Raw genomic sequence first — 16900 nt, forward strand, 5'->3', positions numbered from 1 at the left:
AAAACACACACAGCACACTTTGTACTAATGACACTGGGCAGGAAGGGTGTACTGTTTTACTGTGTCAGTGCTTTTTATTAGCACTGATCACTGTATTAATGTCATTGGGATGTCAGTGGCAGTTAGTCAGTTCCACCCAGTGTCAGAATGCCCGCCGCAGTCCCGCTATAGGTCGCATAGTAGTATACAAAAATAAAAATTCCAGTATATATACCGTCATTTGTAGATGCTATATACTCGTGTAAACCAATTAATTTACACGTACTGGGATTTTGTTTTAGCAAAGATATGTAGCAGAATACATTTTGCCCTAAATTTATGATGAAATTTGATTTTGTAAAAAAATTTTTATTTGACATGTTTAACAGCAAAAAGTCAAAAATATTGTTTTTTTTTTTCAAAATTGTCAGATTTTTTTGTTTATAGCTCAAAAACTAAAAAATACATAGGTGATCAAATACCACCGAAAGAAAGCTCTATTTGTGTGAAAAAAGGACATAAATTTCATTTATATACCGCGTTGCACGACTGCACAATTGTCAGTTAAAGTAACGCAGCGCCATATTGCAAAAATGGCCTGTTCAGGAAGGGGGTAAATCCTATGGAGGGCAAGTGGTTAACTTAAAAAAATGCTAAGACATCTCAAAAAATCTTTTACTTTGTTGTCTAGAAATCTCTCTCTAGTGTACACTGCATGCACCACATGCACTTGTAAGATGCCATGAATGTAGCTAGGTGCCGCAGACAATGTCATAAGCGGCTGCCCAATGGCCAAAGAGGATAGCTGGGAACACGGAAGAATCAGTGGAGAATCTGGCGGTGAATAGGGTGTGGAGTAACAACTCGGTCCTGTCAGCTTTGGAGAAGGGTAAATGGCATGGTGAGCCTGATATAATATCCAAGTATGCTGTCTTCTCCTGATCCTGTTTTCTCTGATCTTCCCCTTCTATTACTGTCCCCAATCCATCTGCTGATAGTACAGAGCTCTATGAGTCATTCTGCACATGCTCTTGGTGTGTATAGCTAGAGATTTTTTTTTCCTTTGGAAGGGTGCATGTGATCGGTGCAGGGCCAATCAGCATTGTCCAGAACAAGGGTCAAGGGTCATGCAGCCTCGTAGAACAGTCAGAGGAGAATGAAACTCCTCCTACATGATTAACCAGTGCTTGGCCAGACACTGATAGAAGTCACAAGACTGCTATATACTGCTTATAAGAAAAGATATTTAGCAGTTTATATTTACTAAAATAATAGCATTTCTATGATTGATGTACTGTGGGAGACCAGATATAGTGAATGCAGGATCCTTAGATTAGTAGCACTTTAACAGATAAGTTCATCTTTTATAAAAAAAATAAATAAAAAATGCACATCTTTTTGCAGGTAAAACAATATGCATTTATGATCTCTTTTACATTGCATCCTGTAAAATATTGTGCCCACGATCAGCAGGTTGCAGGTGCATCACCAGGATCCTGCAGACTCTCAGTAAGCTGTCTGCTTGTACCTCTGATATGGGCAGGCAGTTACTGAATGGCAGAAAGAATCACCAGCGCCCTCACATTTCATTGAGACCTACAAGCTCTCAGCTGAAATAGCTGATGGTACTTGTAGTTTAATTCATTCATCGAACTCTGTGAATGAATGATGCAGCTGTGTGGGCAGAGCTCCACACAGCCACACTATTTTCAAATTGTGACAGTGGGTGCTGGGAGAAGATTCCCCACCCACTGTCCCAAAACAGGGAGTGCTGGCGGCAGGAGGTGGAGGCACTTGTAGGTTACTTGTTATACTCTAAATATGAGTTTAACCTGTGTAGCATTACCCCCTTAGGAGTCCCTGAGCCTTCTGGTCCCGCAATAGTTCTGCACAGCCAAGCAACACACATTTTCTTTCACATTTTCTTCCACACTTGCACTCTGGAGACAGTAAACAATCCTTGAGCTTGTTTTTTGTTCTTTTTGTAAGGGGTATTGAACTTGGATAGTGTTGAGGGGTGTATGGGATGTCCAAGGAACTGTGAACATGAGGACAGATCTCCTTAGCAACTATGTACATGTCCATAGGCAAACAGTTTTGCCTTGAAGAGCTCTCCAGCCCTTCTGGTGTACCTCCTATGACCCCAGATTAATTCTCTTATTCACCCAGATGCCTGATGGAATCCCTGGGCAAGGGGACCCAGAAAACTACCACTATAGTGAAGCAGCCCCAGGAGCTAGTTGGGTTTGCCACCTGACTGCCCTCTACCCTTATCTGACCCAGGGGGTGCAGGCTTACTCACTCAGTCCTCTCCTGTAAGCTTGTTGGGTTTTTGGCTGCCTTCAGGCGTTACACTGGGCTGGCTCCTTTCTTGCTTCCCAGGCTGTCCTCTCTCAAGGGACAGTTGAGGCTGAGAAATCCTCCTACCCAGCTTTTGACCCCTTTTTAAATATTGGCACCACATTGGCCTTACGCCAATCCAATGATACTATGCCAGTCATTAAAGCGTCCCTAAAAATTAGAAATAATGGCTTTGAAATGACAGAGCTCAATTCTTTAAGGACCCGTGGGTGTATACCATCCGGTCCAGGTGCTTTATTCACCTTTATTCTGTCTAGATATTTTTGGATCATATCAATTGTGAGCCAATGTGGATCATCTGGAGCTGTGTCAATACCATGCCCATTTTGGACAAGAGCCCCCCCATGCTCCTTTGTATATACAGAGCTGAAGAAGGGATTTAATAAATTTGCCTTCTCTTTGTCCCCAGTCACCCATTCTAGATTATTTTGTAAAGGGCCTACATGCTCAGACCGGATCTTTTTCCAATAATAGATTTGAAGAATTTTTGGGGGTTGGTCCTGCCATCTTTTGCAAACAGTGGACCATACTTTTGCAATGTGTGGCAGCATGGACACTTTTACAAGTGTATGCGACTGGTCAAGAAAGCAGATGCCAGTTTCCACCCAAAACATGTAAGTATCTGAACAGCCTTCATGGCTGGATCTACAAGGGATATTTCAATGAAAGCTGCAGATTTAAAAAGAACTTTTAAAAAGACTCTAATATGTTAAATATTATATAAGATTTTGGTAATTTGTCTTAAATCTACTTTAGGTTTCACAGTGACTTACAGGAAGGACTCCAATGGATATTTAGAACCAGCATTAATCGGGTCTAAAAGAGGGGATGTTTATGGAAAGGAGATGGAATTGGACCAGAAAAATGAACTGTTGGAAGTCATGTGGTTTAGATCCTGTGATTAGATAAGAATTTGTTATGTGGCTATATGTAAACATCCTGGCTTGGCGATTAGTGGCCATCTAGATGAGGAAAAGCAAAAAGAAGCCTCACACAAGAGGTTAAAGGCAAACAAAAATTTAAGGGCTTCTTCACACAGGCAGCTAGGTGGTGGTAAAAACAGGTGAGCTGAGCATGAAAAAGGGCTGAACACAAGCTTTTTCTTTGTGGTCACAGCATTTTTAACATGGGCTTTAGAGTTTGACAGGTGGCACTGCCTGTCAGATTCGCCCATTGTCTTTAAAGGGGCCACACTGTAAATTGCAGTGCAGTCTCTCAATGTTAAATTGGTGTCAGAAGAAGGCAGTAGCGCCTCCTGAACACCTATCAGCTGCTGCATTACTGCAAGTGTAAAAGAACCCTTAGGGCCAAAGAGAAATGTTTCTACCTGCAGTTCTCTCCAGTGCAATGATTTTTTCATTTCAAAGGCTCTCAATTCTGTTGACGTATTACAGACTGAGGCAAACCAGAATCTAAATATTATTTTGTATCTTAAGCCAGTAGAGGGTTGTGTTTTTTTTTTTTTTTTTTTTTTTTTTTATGATTAGTGCAATGTAACCCTCACACAGCATAAACGAAGCAAGTTACTCATACAAGGAGAAAGCTTAGCAGATTGAAACAAGTTCCATCTCTGGTGGAAGCAGCACATGGACCTGGATATCCCCCTCCACCACGAATCAAACGGATGAGTTAAAGGACATTCAGTTCCGTCATCCATGGTATTATAATTCTGAGAACCAAGTCATGACCATATGTTACCACAGCTCCTCGGTTAAACGATGTTGGGTTGTGAGGCTGGCAGGCGAGTACCTTGAACAGCTGTGATGTTAAAAATGCATAGGCAAACTGTGCGTGGGAGAAGCCCCACAATTCCCTTCAAGGAGCTAGAGCCACTGGAGCAGCAACAGATCTGGACACAGACTGGATGTCGAAAAACTTCACTCTTCCATTCTTACAAAGTACTTCTCTAGCAGAAGGATTTACCTGCTTTGTTCTTCATAAGCTAATAATATAGCTTATGTTTCTGAACACAGTATGTGAGATATGAGATGATCAGACTTTTGATAAGCGGTTTTAACCATTTGGGCTCAAGAAGCTTTTATCCTCTTCATGATCAGGCCATAATTTGCTATGCAGCACTACACTAATATAACTGGCAATTGCTCAGTCATGCAGCACTGCACCCAAATGAAATTTACATTATTTTTTTTACACAAATAGAGCTTTCTTTCGGTGGTATTTTATCATCACTGTTTTTTTTTCATTATTATTATTATATGAATGAAAAAAGACTGAAAAGTTTGAAAAAAACAAAAAAAAAATTTCTACTTTCTGTTACAAAACATATTCAATATAAAAAAAAACTAATTTAGCCGCAAATTTAGGCCAAAATGTATTCTGCTACATGTCTTTGGTAAAAAGAAAAATCCCATTAACTGTATATTAATTGGTTTGTGTTGAAGTTATAGCATCTACAAACTATGGTATGTGCATATATATATATATATATATATATATATATATATATATATATATATATATATACACCCTGTTCCAAATTATTATGCAAATGATATTTTTCATATTTACCTAGCTAATTGATGTAAATAACAGTCAGCATAATTCTCATGTTATCAACTATTAAGAGTACAATTCACATTTTATTGAACAAACCTCCTAATGATAACAGTATTTTTTTTAAACATAAAACACTTCCAATGCACTGTTCCAAATTATTACGCACAGTAAGTTTAAAAACACTTTATAGGTTCTAAAGAACTGAAAATTGTCATTTGTTGTGTTTGCAGCATATTTACTGAAATTAAAAGCTATTTCAATCAAACTTTTAACATTTTAACTTTTTAAACATTTTAACTGGTCACGTTACATTTTAACATAGGACCCCTTATTTGATAGCAGCTTCACAAGTCTTGCATCCATTGAACTTGTGAGTTTTTGGGCAGTTTCTGCTTGAATTTGTTTGCAAGATGTCAGAATAGCCTCCCAGAGCTGCTGTTTGGATGTAAACTGCCTCCCACCCTCATAGATCTTTTGCTTGAGGATGCTCCAAAGGTTCTCAATAGGACTGAGGTCAGGGGAGGATGGAGGCCACAACATGACTTCTATCCCCATAGCAGCCATTGATGCAGAGGTATTCTTTGCAGTGTGAGATGGTGCATTGTCATGCATGAAGATGATTTTATTACGGAAAGCATAGTTCTTCCTTCTGTACCAGGAAAGAAAGTGGTCAGTCATAAACTCCACATACTTTGCAGAGGTCATCTTTACACCTTCGGGGACCCTAAAGGGGCCGACCAGCTCTGTTCCCATGATTCTGGCCCAAAACATGACTCCACCACCGCCTTGCTGACGTCGCAGCCTTGTTGGAACAGTGTGGCCGTCCACCAACCATCCACTACTCTATCCATCTGGACCATCCAGGGTTGCACAGCACTCATCAGTGAACAGGACTGTTTGAAAATTAGTCTTCATGTATTTTTCTGCCCAATGCAGCCATTTCTGCTTGTGAACATTGGTTAGTAGTGGCCGAATAGAAGGTTTATGCACAGTTGCAAGACTCTGGAGGACTCTACACCTTGATGTCCGTGGGACTCCAGAGGCACCAGCAGCTTCAAATATCTGTTTGCTACTATGTAATGGTATTTTAGCAGCTGCTCTCTTGATCCGATGCATGGATCTGGCAGAAATCTTCCTCAATGTGCCTTTATCTGCACGAACCCGTCTGTGCTCTGAATCAGCCACAAATCTCTTAATAGTGCGATGATCACGCTTAAGTTTTCGTGAAATATCGAATGTTTTCATACCTCGTCCAAGGCATTGAACTATTTCACTCTTTTCGACAGCAGAGAGATCCTTTTTCTTCCCCATATTGCTTGAAAATGGTGCTCTGCTTAATAATCTGGAACACCGTCCTTTAGTAGTTTTTCCTTAAATTGGGCTCACCGGCCAATCTAATTATCAGAGGTGTCCGACATTGTTTTCAGTGATCAAAAGAGCCCTGACACACAATGTCATCCATGAGTTAAACTGAAAAACAAAATATTTAATCTTTGTGACACTTAAATAGACTTTGCATAATAATTTGGAACAGGGTGTATATATATATATATATATATATATTTGAAAACTAATCAATCCTGATGTACTGACTGCTATCTCATTTCTTGAGGCCCTAAAATGCCAGGATAGTACAAATGAATGACCCCTTTTAGACAGTATGAAGTATTTAATAAGAGACATGGCAAGTTTTTTTAAGTTGTAACTTTTTGTTACAGTTTTTTGAAAAATGAAGAAATGAAATAATAATAATTTTTTTTTTACAATTAAAATATATTGCCACCAGTGCAGTACAGCCTCTTCATATGACTGGTGTGGTGGGGATCAGGGATACTGACTTATGAAGATCACTGTATAAGCGATAGCTTTAACTATCATGAATGGGTTTCCCATTCATGAACAGCTTGTTTTGGTAGTTATCTGTGACTGCCTAAGCTAATCACATGGTACAGGTAGCCAAGTACCATGTGATTGCTGTGGGCCAATCCCCGATCCCAACAATAAGCAAGTTGTTCATGAATGACAGGCTGTTTACATTATTATCTTGTGATCAATATGACCAATCACAGCGAACACATAATACCTGGTTACCAGTTGCCGGTAACAGTGATCCGCTGTGTCTGGTGGACACAGCATTCACAGGAGGGGTGCCCTCCTAAATAGGCGTATGCTCAATCATATATATATATGTGACTGAGCCCTCATGTGCCGCCCTACCGCAATAAATCTACTGTGCAGGAGCGACAGGTGGTTAAGGGAGTCCACATCAACCTGAACTTCAGTTTTAAGGGCACGGCAGCCTAGTTTTATTTAAAGGGGATTTCCAGCTTCAGCAAAACAATCACGGAAAATGCAGAGCTACACAGCTCTCTTGTCAGCAGCACCTCTGCTCTCTTTGGTCTCCCAGACCACCGGCTATTCAGGCTCTTTCAGCCTTGGTTGCGGCACCTTTCTGTGCCCACTCCTTGTCTCCTGACAGGGTTTTCCAGCCCCTTGAGCTTGCTTTCTCTAGATACTACTCTCAGACCTTTATGATAATGACTGTGTGCATCTGGACACACTCCCTGCTGGGTCTTCAACAAAAACAGGACACTAGGTTGGAGATTTCTTCTCTTCCAAGACACTTAGAAATCTCCAAACTATGGAGCCCAATTCAGGAATACCAAAATTCAGAGAAAGCAGGTCTGAGACTGGAAGGTGCAGACTGTCTGTGTCCTGAGCACATTTTCTGCTTCCTCAACCCATCCAGCACAAAGGCTTGTTCACACAGGCAGCTGATCGAGTCTCAGTTTTACCGCCCCCAACTGTCCACCTAATGAATGACACGCTGAAAAAATGCCACTGGCACGGTAAAAAATAAACTGCATGTCACATTCAGCAGACGGGACAAAAGCAACCGTGCTGCAACCCCGTGCAATGAACACAATTATGGCACAATGGGTCAGCCTTTTCAGGATTAAAATAGACAGCAAGGTGGCCCCTTCCTCGCCACCAGTAAAATGCCCCCTGAAAAGAGTGCTGTCAAACAGTTTATATATGGAATATTCTCTTGTTTGCTGTTAAAACTGCCCTGTTCTGCTTGCCTGTTTGGTTAGGGCAACAGTGGACCATTCCCTCGTTAAGGGTATTGGCATTCATGGTCCATTAAAAGTGGATGTGAGAGGGTGACAACACAGAAGAACAATTGAGATACAGCGAAAGAGTGCCGTTTCCCCATAACAGGAACTTCTTGAACAAGGACCTTCATTGCAGGTTCACCATGGATTATTTTAAGAAACACTGCAGACTGAAAATGATTTTTAATGACTTTTGAATTTAAGTTAACATGTTCAAATGTATAATTGATTCTAGTGGTTAGGTAAATATCTATTTTATTTTTATAGAAATGAAGATAAGTAAGCAGTGACATGGTAAAAGTACTGTTAAAGTGTTCTCCTGCGGCTGGTTGTCAGCTCTCCCATGAAAGTGAATTATCTCTGAACAGCTCTGTAGAGGAAAAGTTTAATTCTTTCTGAAAAAAAAAAAACAGTATAAGTGAACACCACTGAAAAAAATAATGGATGCAGCAAAAGGGGAGAAATATGGAGGGTGCCATTGCTGATTTCCTTTTGGTAATGGTAAGCGAGTGAACAGTATAATAATGCATGATGAACAGCCTTCATATGCAATGAGCAACAAAGTCACCCTCCTGTTCATATATACTGATACATAGAAACATGTCTTTGAAGACGTTTACATGCAGTGTCAGCAGTGTGTACATTAAAATGATCTCATTTGTGTGTATAACCAGGATTGGTTTCTCTGCAATGGTTCCCTACTGCCAAGGACACTTGCTTGCAGGTCAACAGACACTTTATTGCTGCTTCAGCTAGTAGCAAATTCAACTGACAGTAAATGCTGCAAACAGGTTAAATGGAACATCTTGAAGTGTACAAGCCAAAATGTATGTTTACAATCAGTTTTGTCATGCAAAATTTTTAACTTACAGCTTTCTTAATGCAAATTGCTGCAGCAGAGGGTGACAGGTGCTCTTTCCAAAAAAAAAAAAGAATAACATAATAACTTTACCACAATAATTACTGCTAGGTGGAACAAGTGCATTTTGCCCCCAACTGAATACTTCACTGCTTTTACTAGGTTTTAACTTCATCGTTTTGTAGTGTTGATGAAGGAAGAGGATCTTATGGTATGCACCCCACATACCTCTGTCCCGAATTGAAAAATGCCAGCAAGTCCTCGGCTCCCCCATCTCACATTATAAATAACAGCCTCCAGCTCCGCTACATAGTAATGGTTGAGTGCAAATGTGGCACTGACTGGCAAAGCTAGCACAGCCAACCATATTGAAGGATGTGCAGCTCACTGGTGAGACAGTATTTGCAAGGTCATTCACTGACCACCAATGACAGCCTCATCCCATAAGAGTCCCCGTAACAGTTCCTATTACATTTATGTATTAATAACAGAAAAGTATAGATTTAAGAGCTGCTGAATGTAAACATGATCTTTCCTGTATCCTCCTACAGAGATGGACCAAACCTGCCCTAAAGGTTAGCAATAACACTAAGATTTAATACCGTGGTGCAAAAAGCAATGATGTTCAGTAACCCATAGCAACCACTTCAGTCATTACTAATGATATGAAACTGCTGCAAGTTGATGTGGGTTCTGACTGCTGTGGGTTATTGCACATTATTGGTCTCTGCACTCAAGTAATCTCAGCTAGAATACAGGATAATTGAGACATTGCACACAGGACGACCAAGAGAAATTTCAGGAGAATATATATATATATATATATATATATGCACACACACATACACAGTATATATAACTGTTTGTATATAGAACACCATTGCCCGATGGGTGAAGGAGGTTGGATCACAACTGATTTGTATGGCAGCCTTTAGTCAGGTCAGGTCTTATTTGTTGAAGTAATATATCCAAGTACTTTGTCCTCTTCAGAAAAGATTTTGTGATGAATGTATCCTGTGAAGCCAGGCTGCTTAAAACTTAATGACAACTTTGCAGGTTCTGTAGTACAAAGTGACTCTATGTTAAATAGAAGAAGAAATGCATTCTGGGCAATCACCATAACAGCTCCCTGTTAGCTAATAAAATACTAAGAGCACTTACGGCCGTTGCGATAAAACGAACTGTGAATTTGCTCACTGGCCCAGAAGTGAAAACAGAGGTGAGGAAGTCTGCGCACAGTGATATGGCAATAGACCCACACTACTAAGAGATGTGACAGTCAAGCAACAAGGTGACACAGTAACAAGGAGAGAGAAAATCCATAAAGCCTTTATCTGCCATTACAGTAAACTGGCATGATCTATACAACACACAAAAGACATCATCTGCACCACAATGTACTGCTGAACCCAGAGCCACCAGCCTGTCATCTCAATGACAAGGGGACATTACAGCAGCAACGGTGCACAATGAAGCTGTGTGTGTCCTAACTGAAAGCAGGTCTGTACTTGTGACACTTCCACCCAGCAATCTTTGCATTAAAATTTTAAAACTCTGAGGTCAGCACACAATAAACACAACAAACTGACTTCTGAGATAAAAAAAAAAAATACCCTGGACAAGCAAGCCCATTATGCAGTATTGCTGAATATTGTATGAGTAGTCCTGATCATCCTGAGGTAGGGCAAGAGCATAAACACAGCTATAGTGGACCAATTTAATACTCTGAGGTTTAGGAGCACCACTTATTGTCTAGAGGAGTCCCAAGTAGAAGCTGATATCAGTATAGCAGGGGTTCAGAGGAGGACAGGGCTGGAGGGCATTTGTCCTACAGGCTAGTTGCTATTACAGTATTAATACGATACTAAAATGTGGGACTGGTGGGCCTGAATGGAGACACTTCAACATTCAGACATTGATGAGTGCATGACCCACAGTCTACAGTGACCCCAGATGCTGGGTGTTAAATATCTGCCTACTCCCTGTTCAGACATGTAATAGTGTGGTTCATAGACAGTATGTGTGAATAGTGTGGTTCATATATAGTGATTACACAGGGTAATATAATGTAATCCTAAACACCCAGTGATAAACTCAGTCTCTACTGGAATACAAGTGCCTCCTCCAGAAACAGGTGATGGATCCAAGAGAAGCAAAAGATAAACCCAGGGCCCATGGAGACTGTCTCTTCAGTTGTGAAGTGACATAAGGAATAAAATGAATTAAGATGTATTACATCAGTATAATAAGAGCCTTCTGTATCTACATACTGCATAAGGATGCTAAAGAGGGGCCCTTGAGAACTGTGCAATGCCAGGCATAGAACAATAAAGAATATTCTGGGTAGAGCTTTATGCATGCCAGGACCAGAATCAGAGAGCCTGGAGACACAGCTCCCCCTGCTGTCTGTACCAGGGTAGTGGTCTGCACTGCTAGCCCATGCCTCCCACTGTCCCATTTTTCTTTCTGTGAGCTTGTACCAAATCACTGAGGTTTCCTGGGATTTTATGACTTAATTTCCACGCTTTCTTTAGCTCAGCCTGCTGATGAGAGACAGATGCAGCTGGCTGGTGTTTGTGTGTTTTTTATTATTTTTATTGTTATTTCCCTGCCTCTCCTGCCCTGGGGATTTGTAAATGAAAGATGCAGCGATTCTGCTGTATGTTTGCTGGAATAAAATATTGGAATAATCTAAGTTTAAGGCGCTCCAATATTAATAGGACAAAACTCACACAATCTGAACTGAATCAAAGCAGTGCAGAGGGTTTTTAATTAAGGGCAACCTCTTTCCATATTCACAGGCCTTGCAAAGAGAACTTCCAAGAAGAGGTGGAAAAATTAATTTACATTTTTAACTGAATAGTATTGTTAAGTGCTTTTAGAGACTGTCTACCATCAGAACTCCATGGAGAGGACTCTTCCCCTTGCTTCTGCTAGACAAATGAGTAAGGACTCTTTCACACTGGTGGCAATTCTTACTGTCCTCTGAAACGTGATCCACTTTGGTGGATCCATTTTCAGTGGGTGGCATAGCAACGGCTGGAAGATGTTCAGGAGGTGCTACTGTCCCCTCCTCACGCCTGTTTTTTGCTTTTGTTTGTAATTGTTGAATGGCGAGTTTACATTATGAGATTGTACCACAAGTGCATTCAATGAGTTTAGTTCGAGGGTTGCAGTCCGGCTGCACTGGTCTTGATGGGCGAGTTTGACAGGCAGTGCCACCTGTCAAAAACTGCAGCCCAGAGTATGCTGTGGCCATGAATCCCTTAATTGGAGAGCCAAGAGCTGGTTGATGCCTGAGCTCATCTCTGAAAACAGCTATGCCGAAACATGATTGTTTTTGTAGGATCAGACTTCTTGACAATCCTCCATTCTCAAAAAGATATGAAATTAAAGTATAACTAAACTCAGTAACAGAAATGTAATGCAGAAATGGTAATCCTGATAGTAACACACTTCCTATCCTAGGGTGACAATAGTGACTCACACACTGTATCTTTGGAGGAGCAATGTTGTCACCTTATGACAGGACTACAGAACACCTCCATAACAAGGTGGGTGCTCTGTAGTCTTCAGAGATAGTTGGACACAGTGGGGTTTATTTACTAAAGCTGGAGAGTCCAAAATCAGACTCCCTTCTGCATAGAAACCAATCAGCTTCCAGGTTTCATTGCCAAAGCTTCATTGAACAAGCTGAGGTTAGAAGCTGATTGGTTTCTATGCAGAAGGGAGTCTGATTTTGGACTCTCCAGCTTTAGTAAATAAACCCCAGTGTAACTGATCGCATTCAGCAGAGAGCACAGGAAGGTGTCACACACTGATATTTCTATCAGGATCAGAGATATTTTTCTTTAAATGAGAAAAAAGCTTTTTTGAACAAAAATGTATACGGAAAAACAATAAATCGGTATATCAACTTCCAGCAAGTGCATACAGTTTTGTATCCAAAATCAAAAAAATGTACAGCACACAAAACAGTAACCATTGATACTGTGTAATCTCAACATGCATAAGTACAGTAGATCATATTGACAGTCTTCGGGGACTAAAACCTATTGGATTAGTTCCTTGGGGAGATAAGAACCAGAAAGAGTGCCTAAAAGTATAAAATGGAAATATCGCTGGAATCTATGTAACACAACATTGAATGGAGCAAGACCAGGGGTGCTCAGCCAGCTGTCCCAGAGCTTATCAAATGTTCATAACGTAAAGTTACACCTACTGCATATTGTGTATGCATTGCTTCAGAGTTGAAGCAGTTTCTGTTTTGTAATGTTGAAGTACCAATTTACATGCTCGAAATAATGCCTCAGAAAGCACCTCCTTTAGATGTATTTGTGGGGCCAGTATGCCCAATATGCACTGTTTAAGGTCTATCCGTGCAGTGTATCAACTACTGTTTTCCAGTACTGCTGTAATTTTGGACATCACAACAACATATGTATTAGGTCTCCATGGTCCCTTTTACAGTGGGTACAAATGGGGTCTATACTTAAATCCATATGACGCATTTTGGCTTGGGAGTAGTGGACTCTATGTATTATGTCTAATTGAGAACATTGTGATACATTTAGAGAACTCAGCTGAACTGATTGGAGCACCTCCTCCCACTGGTCTTCCTCCATTACACCTGCATCTTGTTCCCATTGTTGCTTTGCCCTGCATTGAAAATCCTCCAAATAGGTGTGCAGCAGCATTGCAAAACATTTGAATATCAATCCCTTGTTGGATGTAATGGACTGCATATGTTTAAAAATATAAGGGTAGAGGAAAGATGCCATTTACCAGAGGGCCGTTGTGTGAGACAGAAAAAGTACATATTGCCTGGCAAATCATATAAAGACTATAAAGTTTGGGAGGGGGAGGAGCTTCCCTCTGTGAAATATCTGGTATAGATGAGTTATTCCTTGGGCCCACCATTTTGTAAATTATTGGAGCTTAGCCAGTTCTGGATAGGAGGCGATGAGCCAGATAGTACTAAAATTTCTGAATCATTTCACCTTTTGTAACTGCTTAGTCTTAGCCCAAATTTTGTGCATCAGTTTATAAGAGGCGTGGTTTTGTTAGGCTTGCATAACAATTGGGATTCTAAACCCTCAGCCAAGGCTTGGGCATTTGTGACATAGTTAACTACCTCCAGAGTGGAATCAGTAACCGGGGTTAGGTCTGTGTCAGGTTCCCTCATCCCGCCTATCAGGTGATGCAGTTGAGCTGCTATATAATACAACCAATAGTTAGGGAGAACTAAGCCTCCGCTAAACTTTGGGTGTTGTATTTGCTCTAATTTAAGTCTTGGTGATTGGTTCCTCCAAAGCAGTGACCTAAAAATAGCGTTGATCACTCAGAAAATGTTCAAAGGAACAACAACTGGCATATTATGTAAAAAATATAGTAACTGTGGCATAAAGATAATTTTAAAAGGATTGGTTCTACCAGTTAGGGACAGCCATAATGTATTCCAAAGTTTCACTTTGTCACAAAAACGGGAGAGTAATGGTAAAATATTCGACCAGCAAAAGTCCAATAAGTTAAAAGATAAGTTCACCTTTGGTTTTTAGGGTCGAACAAGTCACATGTTCCCAATTCTGCAGCCGCTGCCCGATTCCCAAATCCCCCCCAGCCAGTGACAGCAGTACGGAGAGAAGTTCCCTGTACTAGCTGTCACTTTTTAGAAGCAACACGGCTGCATCCTTCATTCACAGTGTTCTGTGAATGAATGGACTACAAGTCACGACAGCCTTAGCAGCTTGTATTTATCAATGAACTACCACGGTGCTGTGAGCGCCATGGTAGTTCATGGAGTCTTCCTGTCAGAAGTATCAGCTTGCCCATACGGGATGTACAAGCAAACACATACACTGACTTATGTTTTGTAGAAAGTGAACTTATCCTTTAAGAAGAGATATTTAGATGAGGCATTGACTTGGAACAAGGGCAGATTCTGGTCAGTAAAGCCATGCAGAGGCAATAGTGCCAATTTAATCCAGTTGGTGGTCAACCCAGAATGTTCCCCAAAAACAGATATAATGGAAATGGTCACCCTAAGGGAGGGCCCCATGACGCCATGAAGTGACAGCATATATTCAGCGTACAGCATAAGCTTTTCCAGGAGCTGACCATAACGAAAACCCAGCACCTCTGTACTAGATCTGAGCTGCCAAATCAACAAGTAATTTTTGCACTTAGAGCAGATATAACAAAAGGGCTTTCAATGGCATATTTAACAGAAAAAAGAGAGCAAGAAAGAGACGGTAATTGTTTGGGTTTACCCAAATACACTTTAAGAAAGGAAAAAAAACAGCAGCTATGTCTTCAATATTTGAATTTTAAGCTCGGAAGCTGGTGAAAAATATCTGGTACAGCGATACAAAAATGTAAATATAAATGTATCCATATATTATTGTTGATTGCTGCTCATGTAAAACATGTAAATGACAATAATAGTTTGTGCATTCTGTGAAAGCAGGTATTGTGTACTATGTCTAGGTGATGTGTGAAATAACAGATCCGTTCTGTCTGGCAGGTCCTCCTATCATCTCCAGCACTCAGACACAGCATGCCCTGCATGGTGAAAAGGGACAAATCAAGTGTTTCATTCGCAGCACCCCTCCCCCGGATAGGATAGTAAGTATGAAAAATAACCATTTGCTTTCAGCAAGAATACTGTAGTACTCTATTCTGTAAAAGAAAGTGCAGAGGTTGCCAATAGCACTGAAATCTGTGTGATAAATTGAAACCAAAGATCTGACCAATCAGCTGTTTACATTTCAACTCCCTTTTTTTAGAATTGTTACTAATCAATGCCCTGGGCAAACATCAATGGCAGCCTTAAACGGTTTTTCCTACCATTCACTTCACTTGCTTTGTTGTGGCATGGTAAACATTGCCTGCAAAGTCTGCTGGCATTGACACTCATTCATCTTGCTGCACACACTGCACTGCTGGTATAGTATTTAAAGACATATAGGAAAGACAATGTGAGTTGCTGTGTAAGCCGTGTACCGGGGTGGGCTCCCCAGGATACAGTGAAGTCACGAACGAGGAAAGTAACCCCAACACCAGCTTTTGTCACAACAGAACTTTACATAGATGTGGCAAATAAACACAACCACAAATGCTGGAAACATACAATAAATTTACATACACCCAGCCCAAAGGCTGAGACCCTTGTGCTGCACAGCACGGCGCCTTCTGATGGATGAAGGTAGAAGGTGTAGTAATTTACCTACTGGTGGGCACAAATAAGCTGCCACACCTTACCTGTTATTACCCTAAAAGAGCAGTAATCAGTGTATGGGTGTACGGTATGGGCTAGCCTGCGGTGCAGGACAACAGCTTACAATCTTACACAAATCTACAGTATTCCCTCTCCCATAACTGGTCCTGTAGCACATGCCTGAGTATTACTTCTGAGCAAAACGCCAGTCTGGCTTGAGTTTGTAGGATTTTATCAGCTCTCCAATGTGAAATGTCACTTTAAGTTGTGGAGTCCTTCCAATAATCAGTAACAACACTTGTGGCCTGACACAAACAAAGACTCTAACTAACTAACTATAGGCCTGGACTCAGTCTCAAGGCGCCAACACTGAAATGAGGTGCATGCACGATCTTACCGACCCGGGTCTGCTTTGCATCCGCTGGTGACTCTGAACAGAACAAATGTCTCTCCAAGCGGCATGCGGTCTTGCCGTAAATGTTGCTTAGTTCCTCTGCTCTCATCAGCCTTCCTGGCAGCAATCTCATCAGCTCACACTGCCCCTTCATTCATCATTGTCCAAAACATGGCAGCAGTCTCCTCTTCCTGTTCACTAAACTCCAACTCTGAGTGCAAAACCCCACCTCTTCATGAATATACAAATATCTATGCAGTCTGAGCCTGTTAGAAAAACAGTGACATCTTGTGGCTAAACTGCAGAATGTCAGTCAAAACATTAATTTACTTCCACACAAACAGTGTTCAAACAATGACAGCTGTTTCCCCATCTCACAGCTGAAATAGCCAGAGGCCGGTGCATCATTATTTCAGATTTTATTCTTTAAAAAAAATCAAATTAGATGATAGCACAGT

General features: G+C 40.9%; 1 protein-coding gene across 2 annotated transcripts in view; it reads left to right on the top strand.

Annotated features, from left to right (window-relative positions):
- Positions 1-16900, top strand: part of KIRREL3 (kirre like nephrin family adhesion molecule 3) — a 1079924-nt gene that overhangs the window by 954946 nt on the left and 108078 nt on the right. For both annotated transcript variants that reach the window (XM_089652098.1, XM_089652099.1), the window contains exon 11: positions 15356-15456. In XM_089652098.1, the coding sequence (XP_089508224.1) occupies positions 15356-15456 (101 nt within the window). The remainder of the gene's footprint in view (positions 1-15355; positions 15457-16900) is intronic.

This window comes from Staurois parvus, unplaced genomic scaffold, assembly GCF_062004578.1.
Source record: "Staurois parvus isolate SC_StPar_1 unplaced genomic scaffold, SC_StPar_1.0 ptg000671l, whole genome shotgun sequence".
Taxonomy (NCBI): Eukaryota; Metazoa; Chordata; class Amphibia; order Anura; family Ranidae; genus Staurois; species Staurois parvus.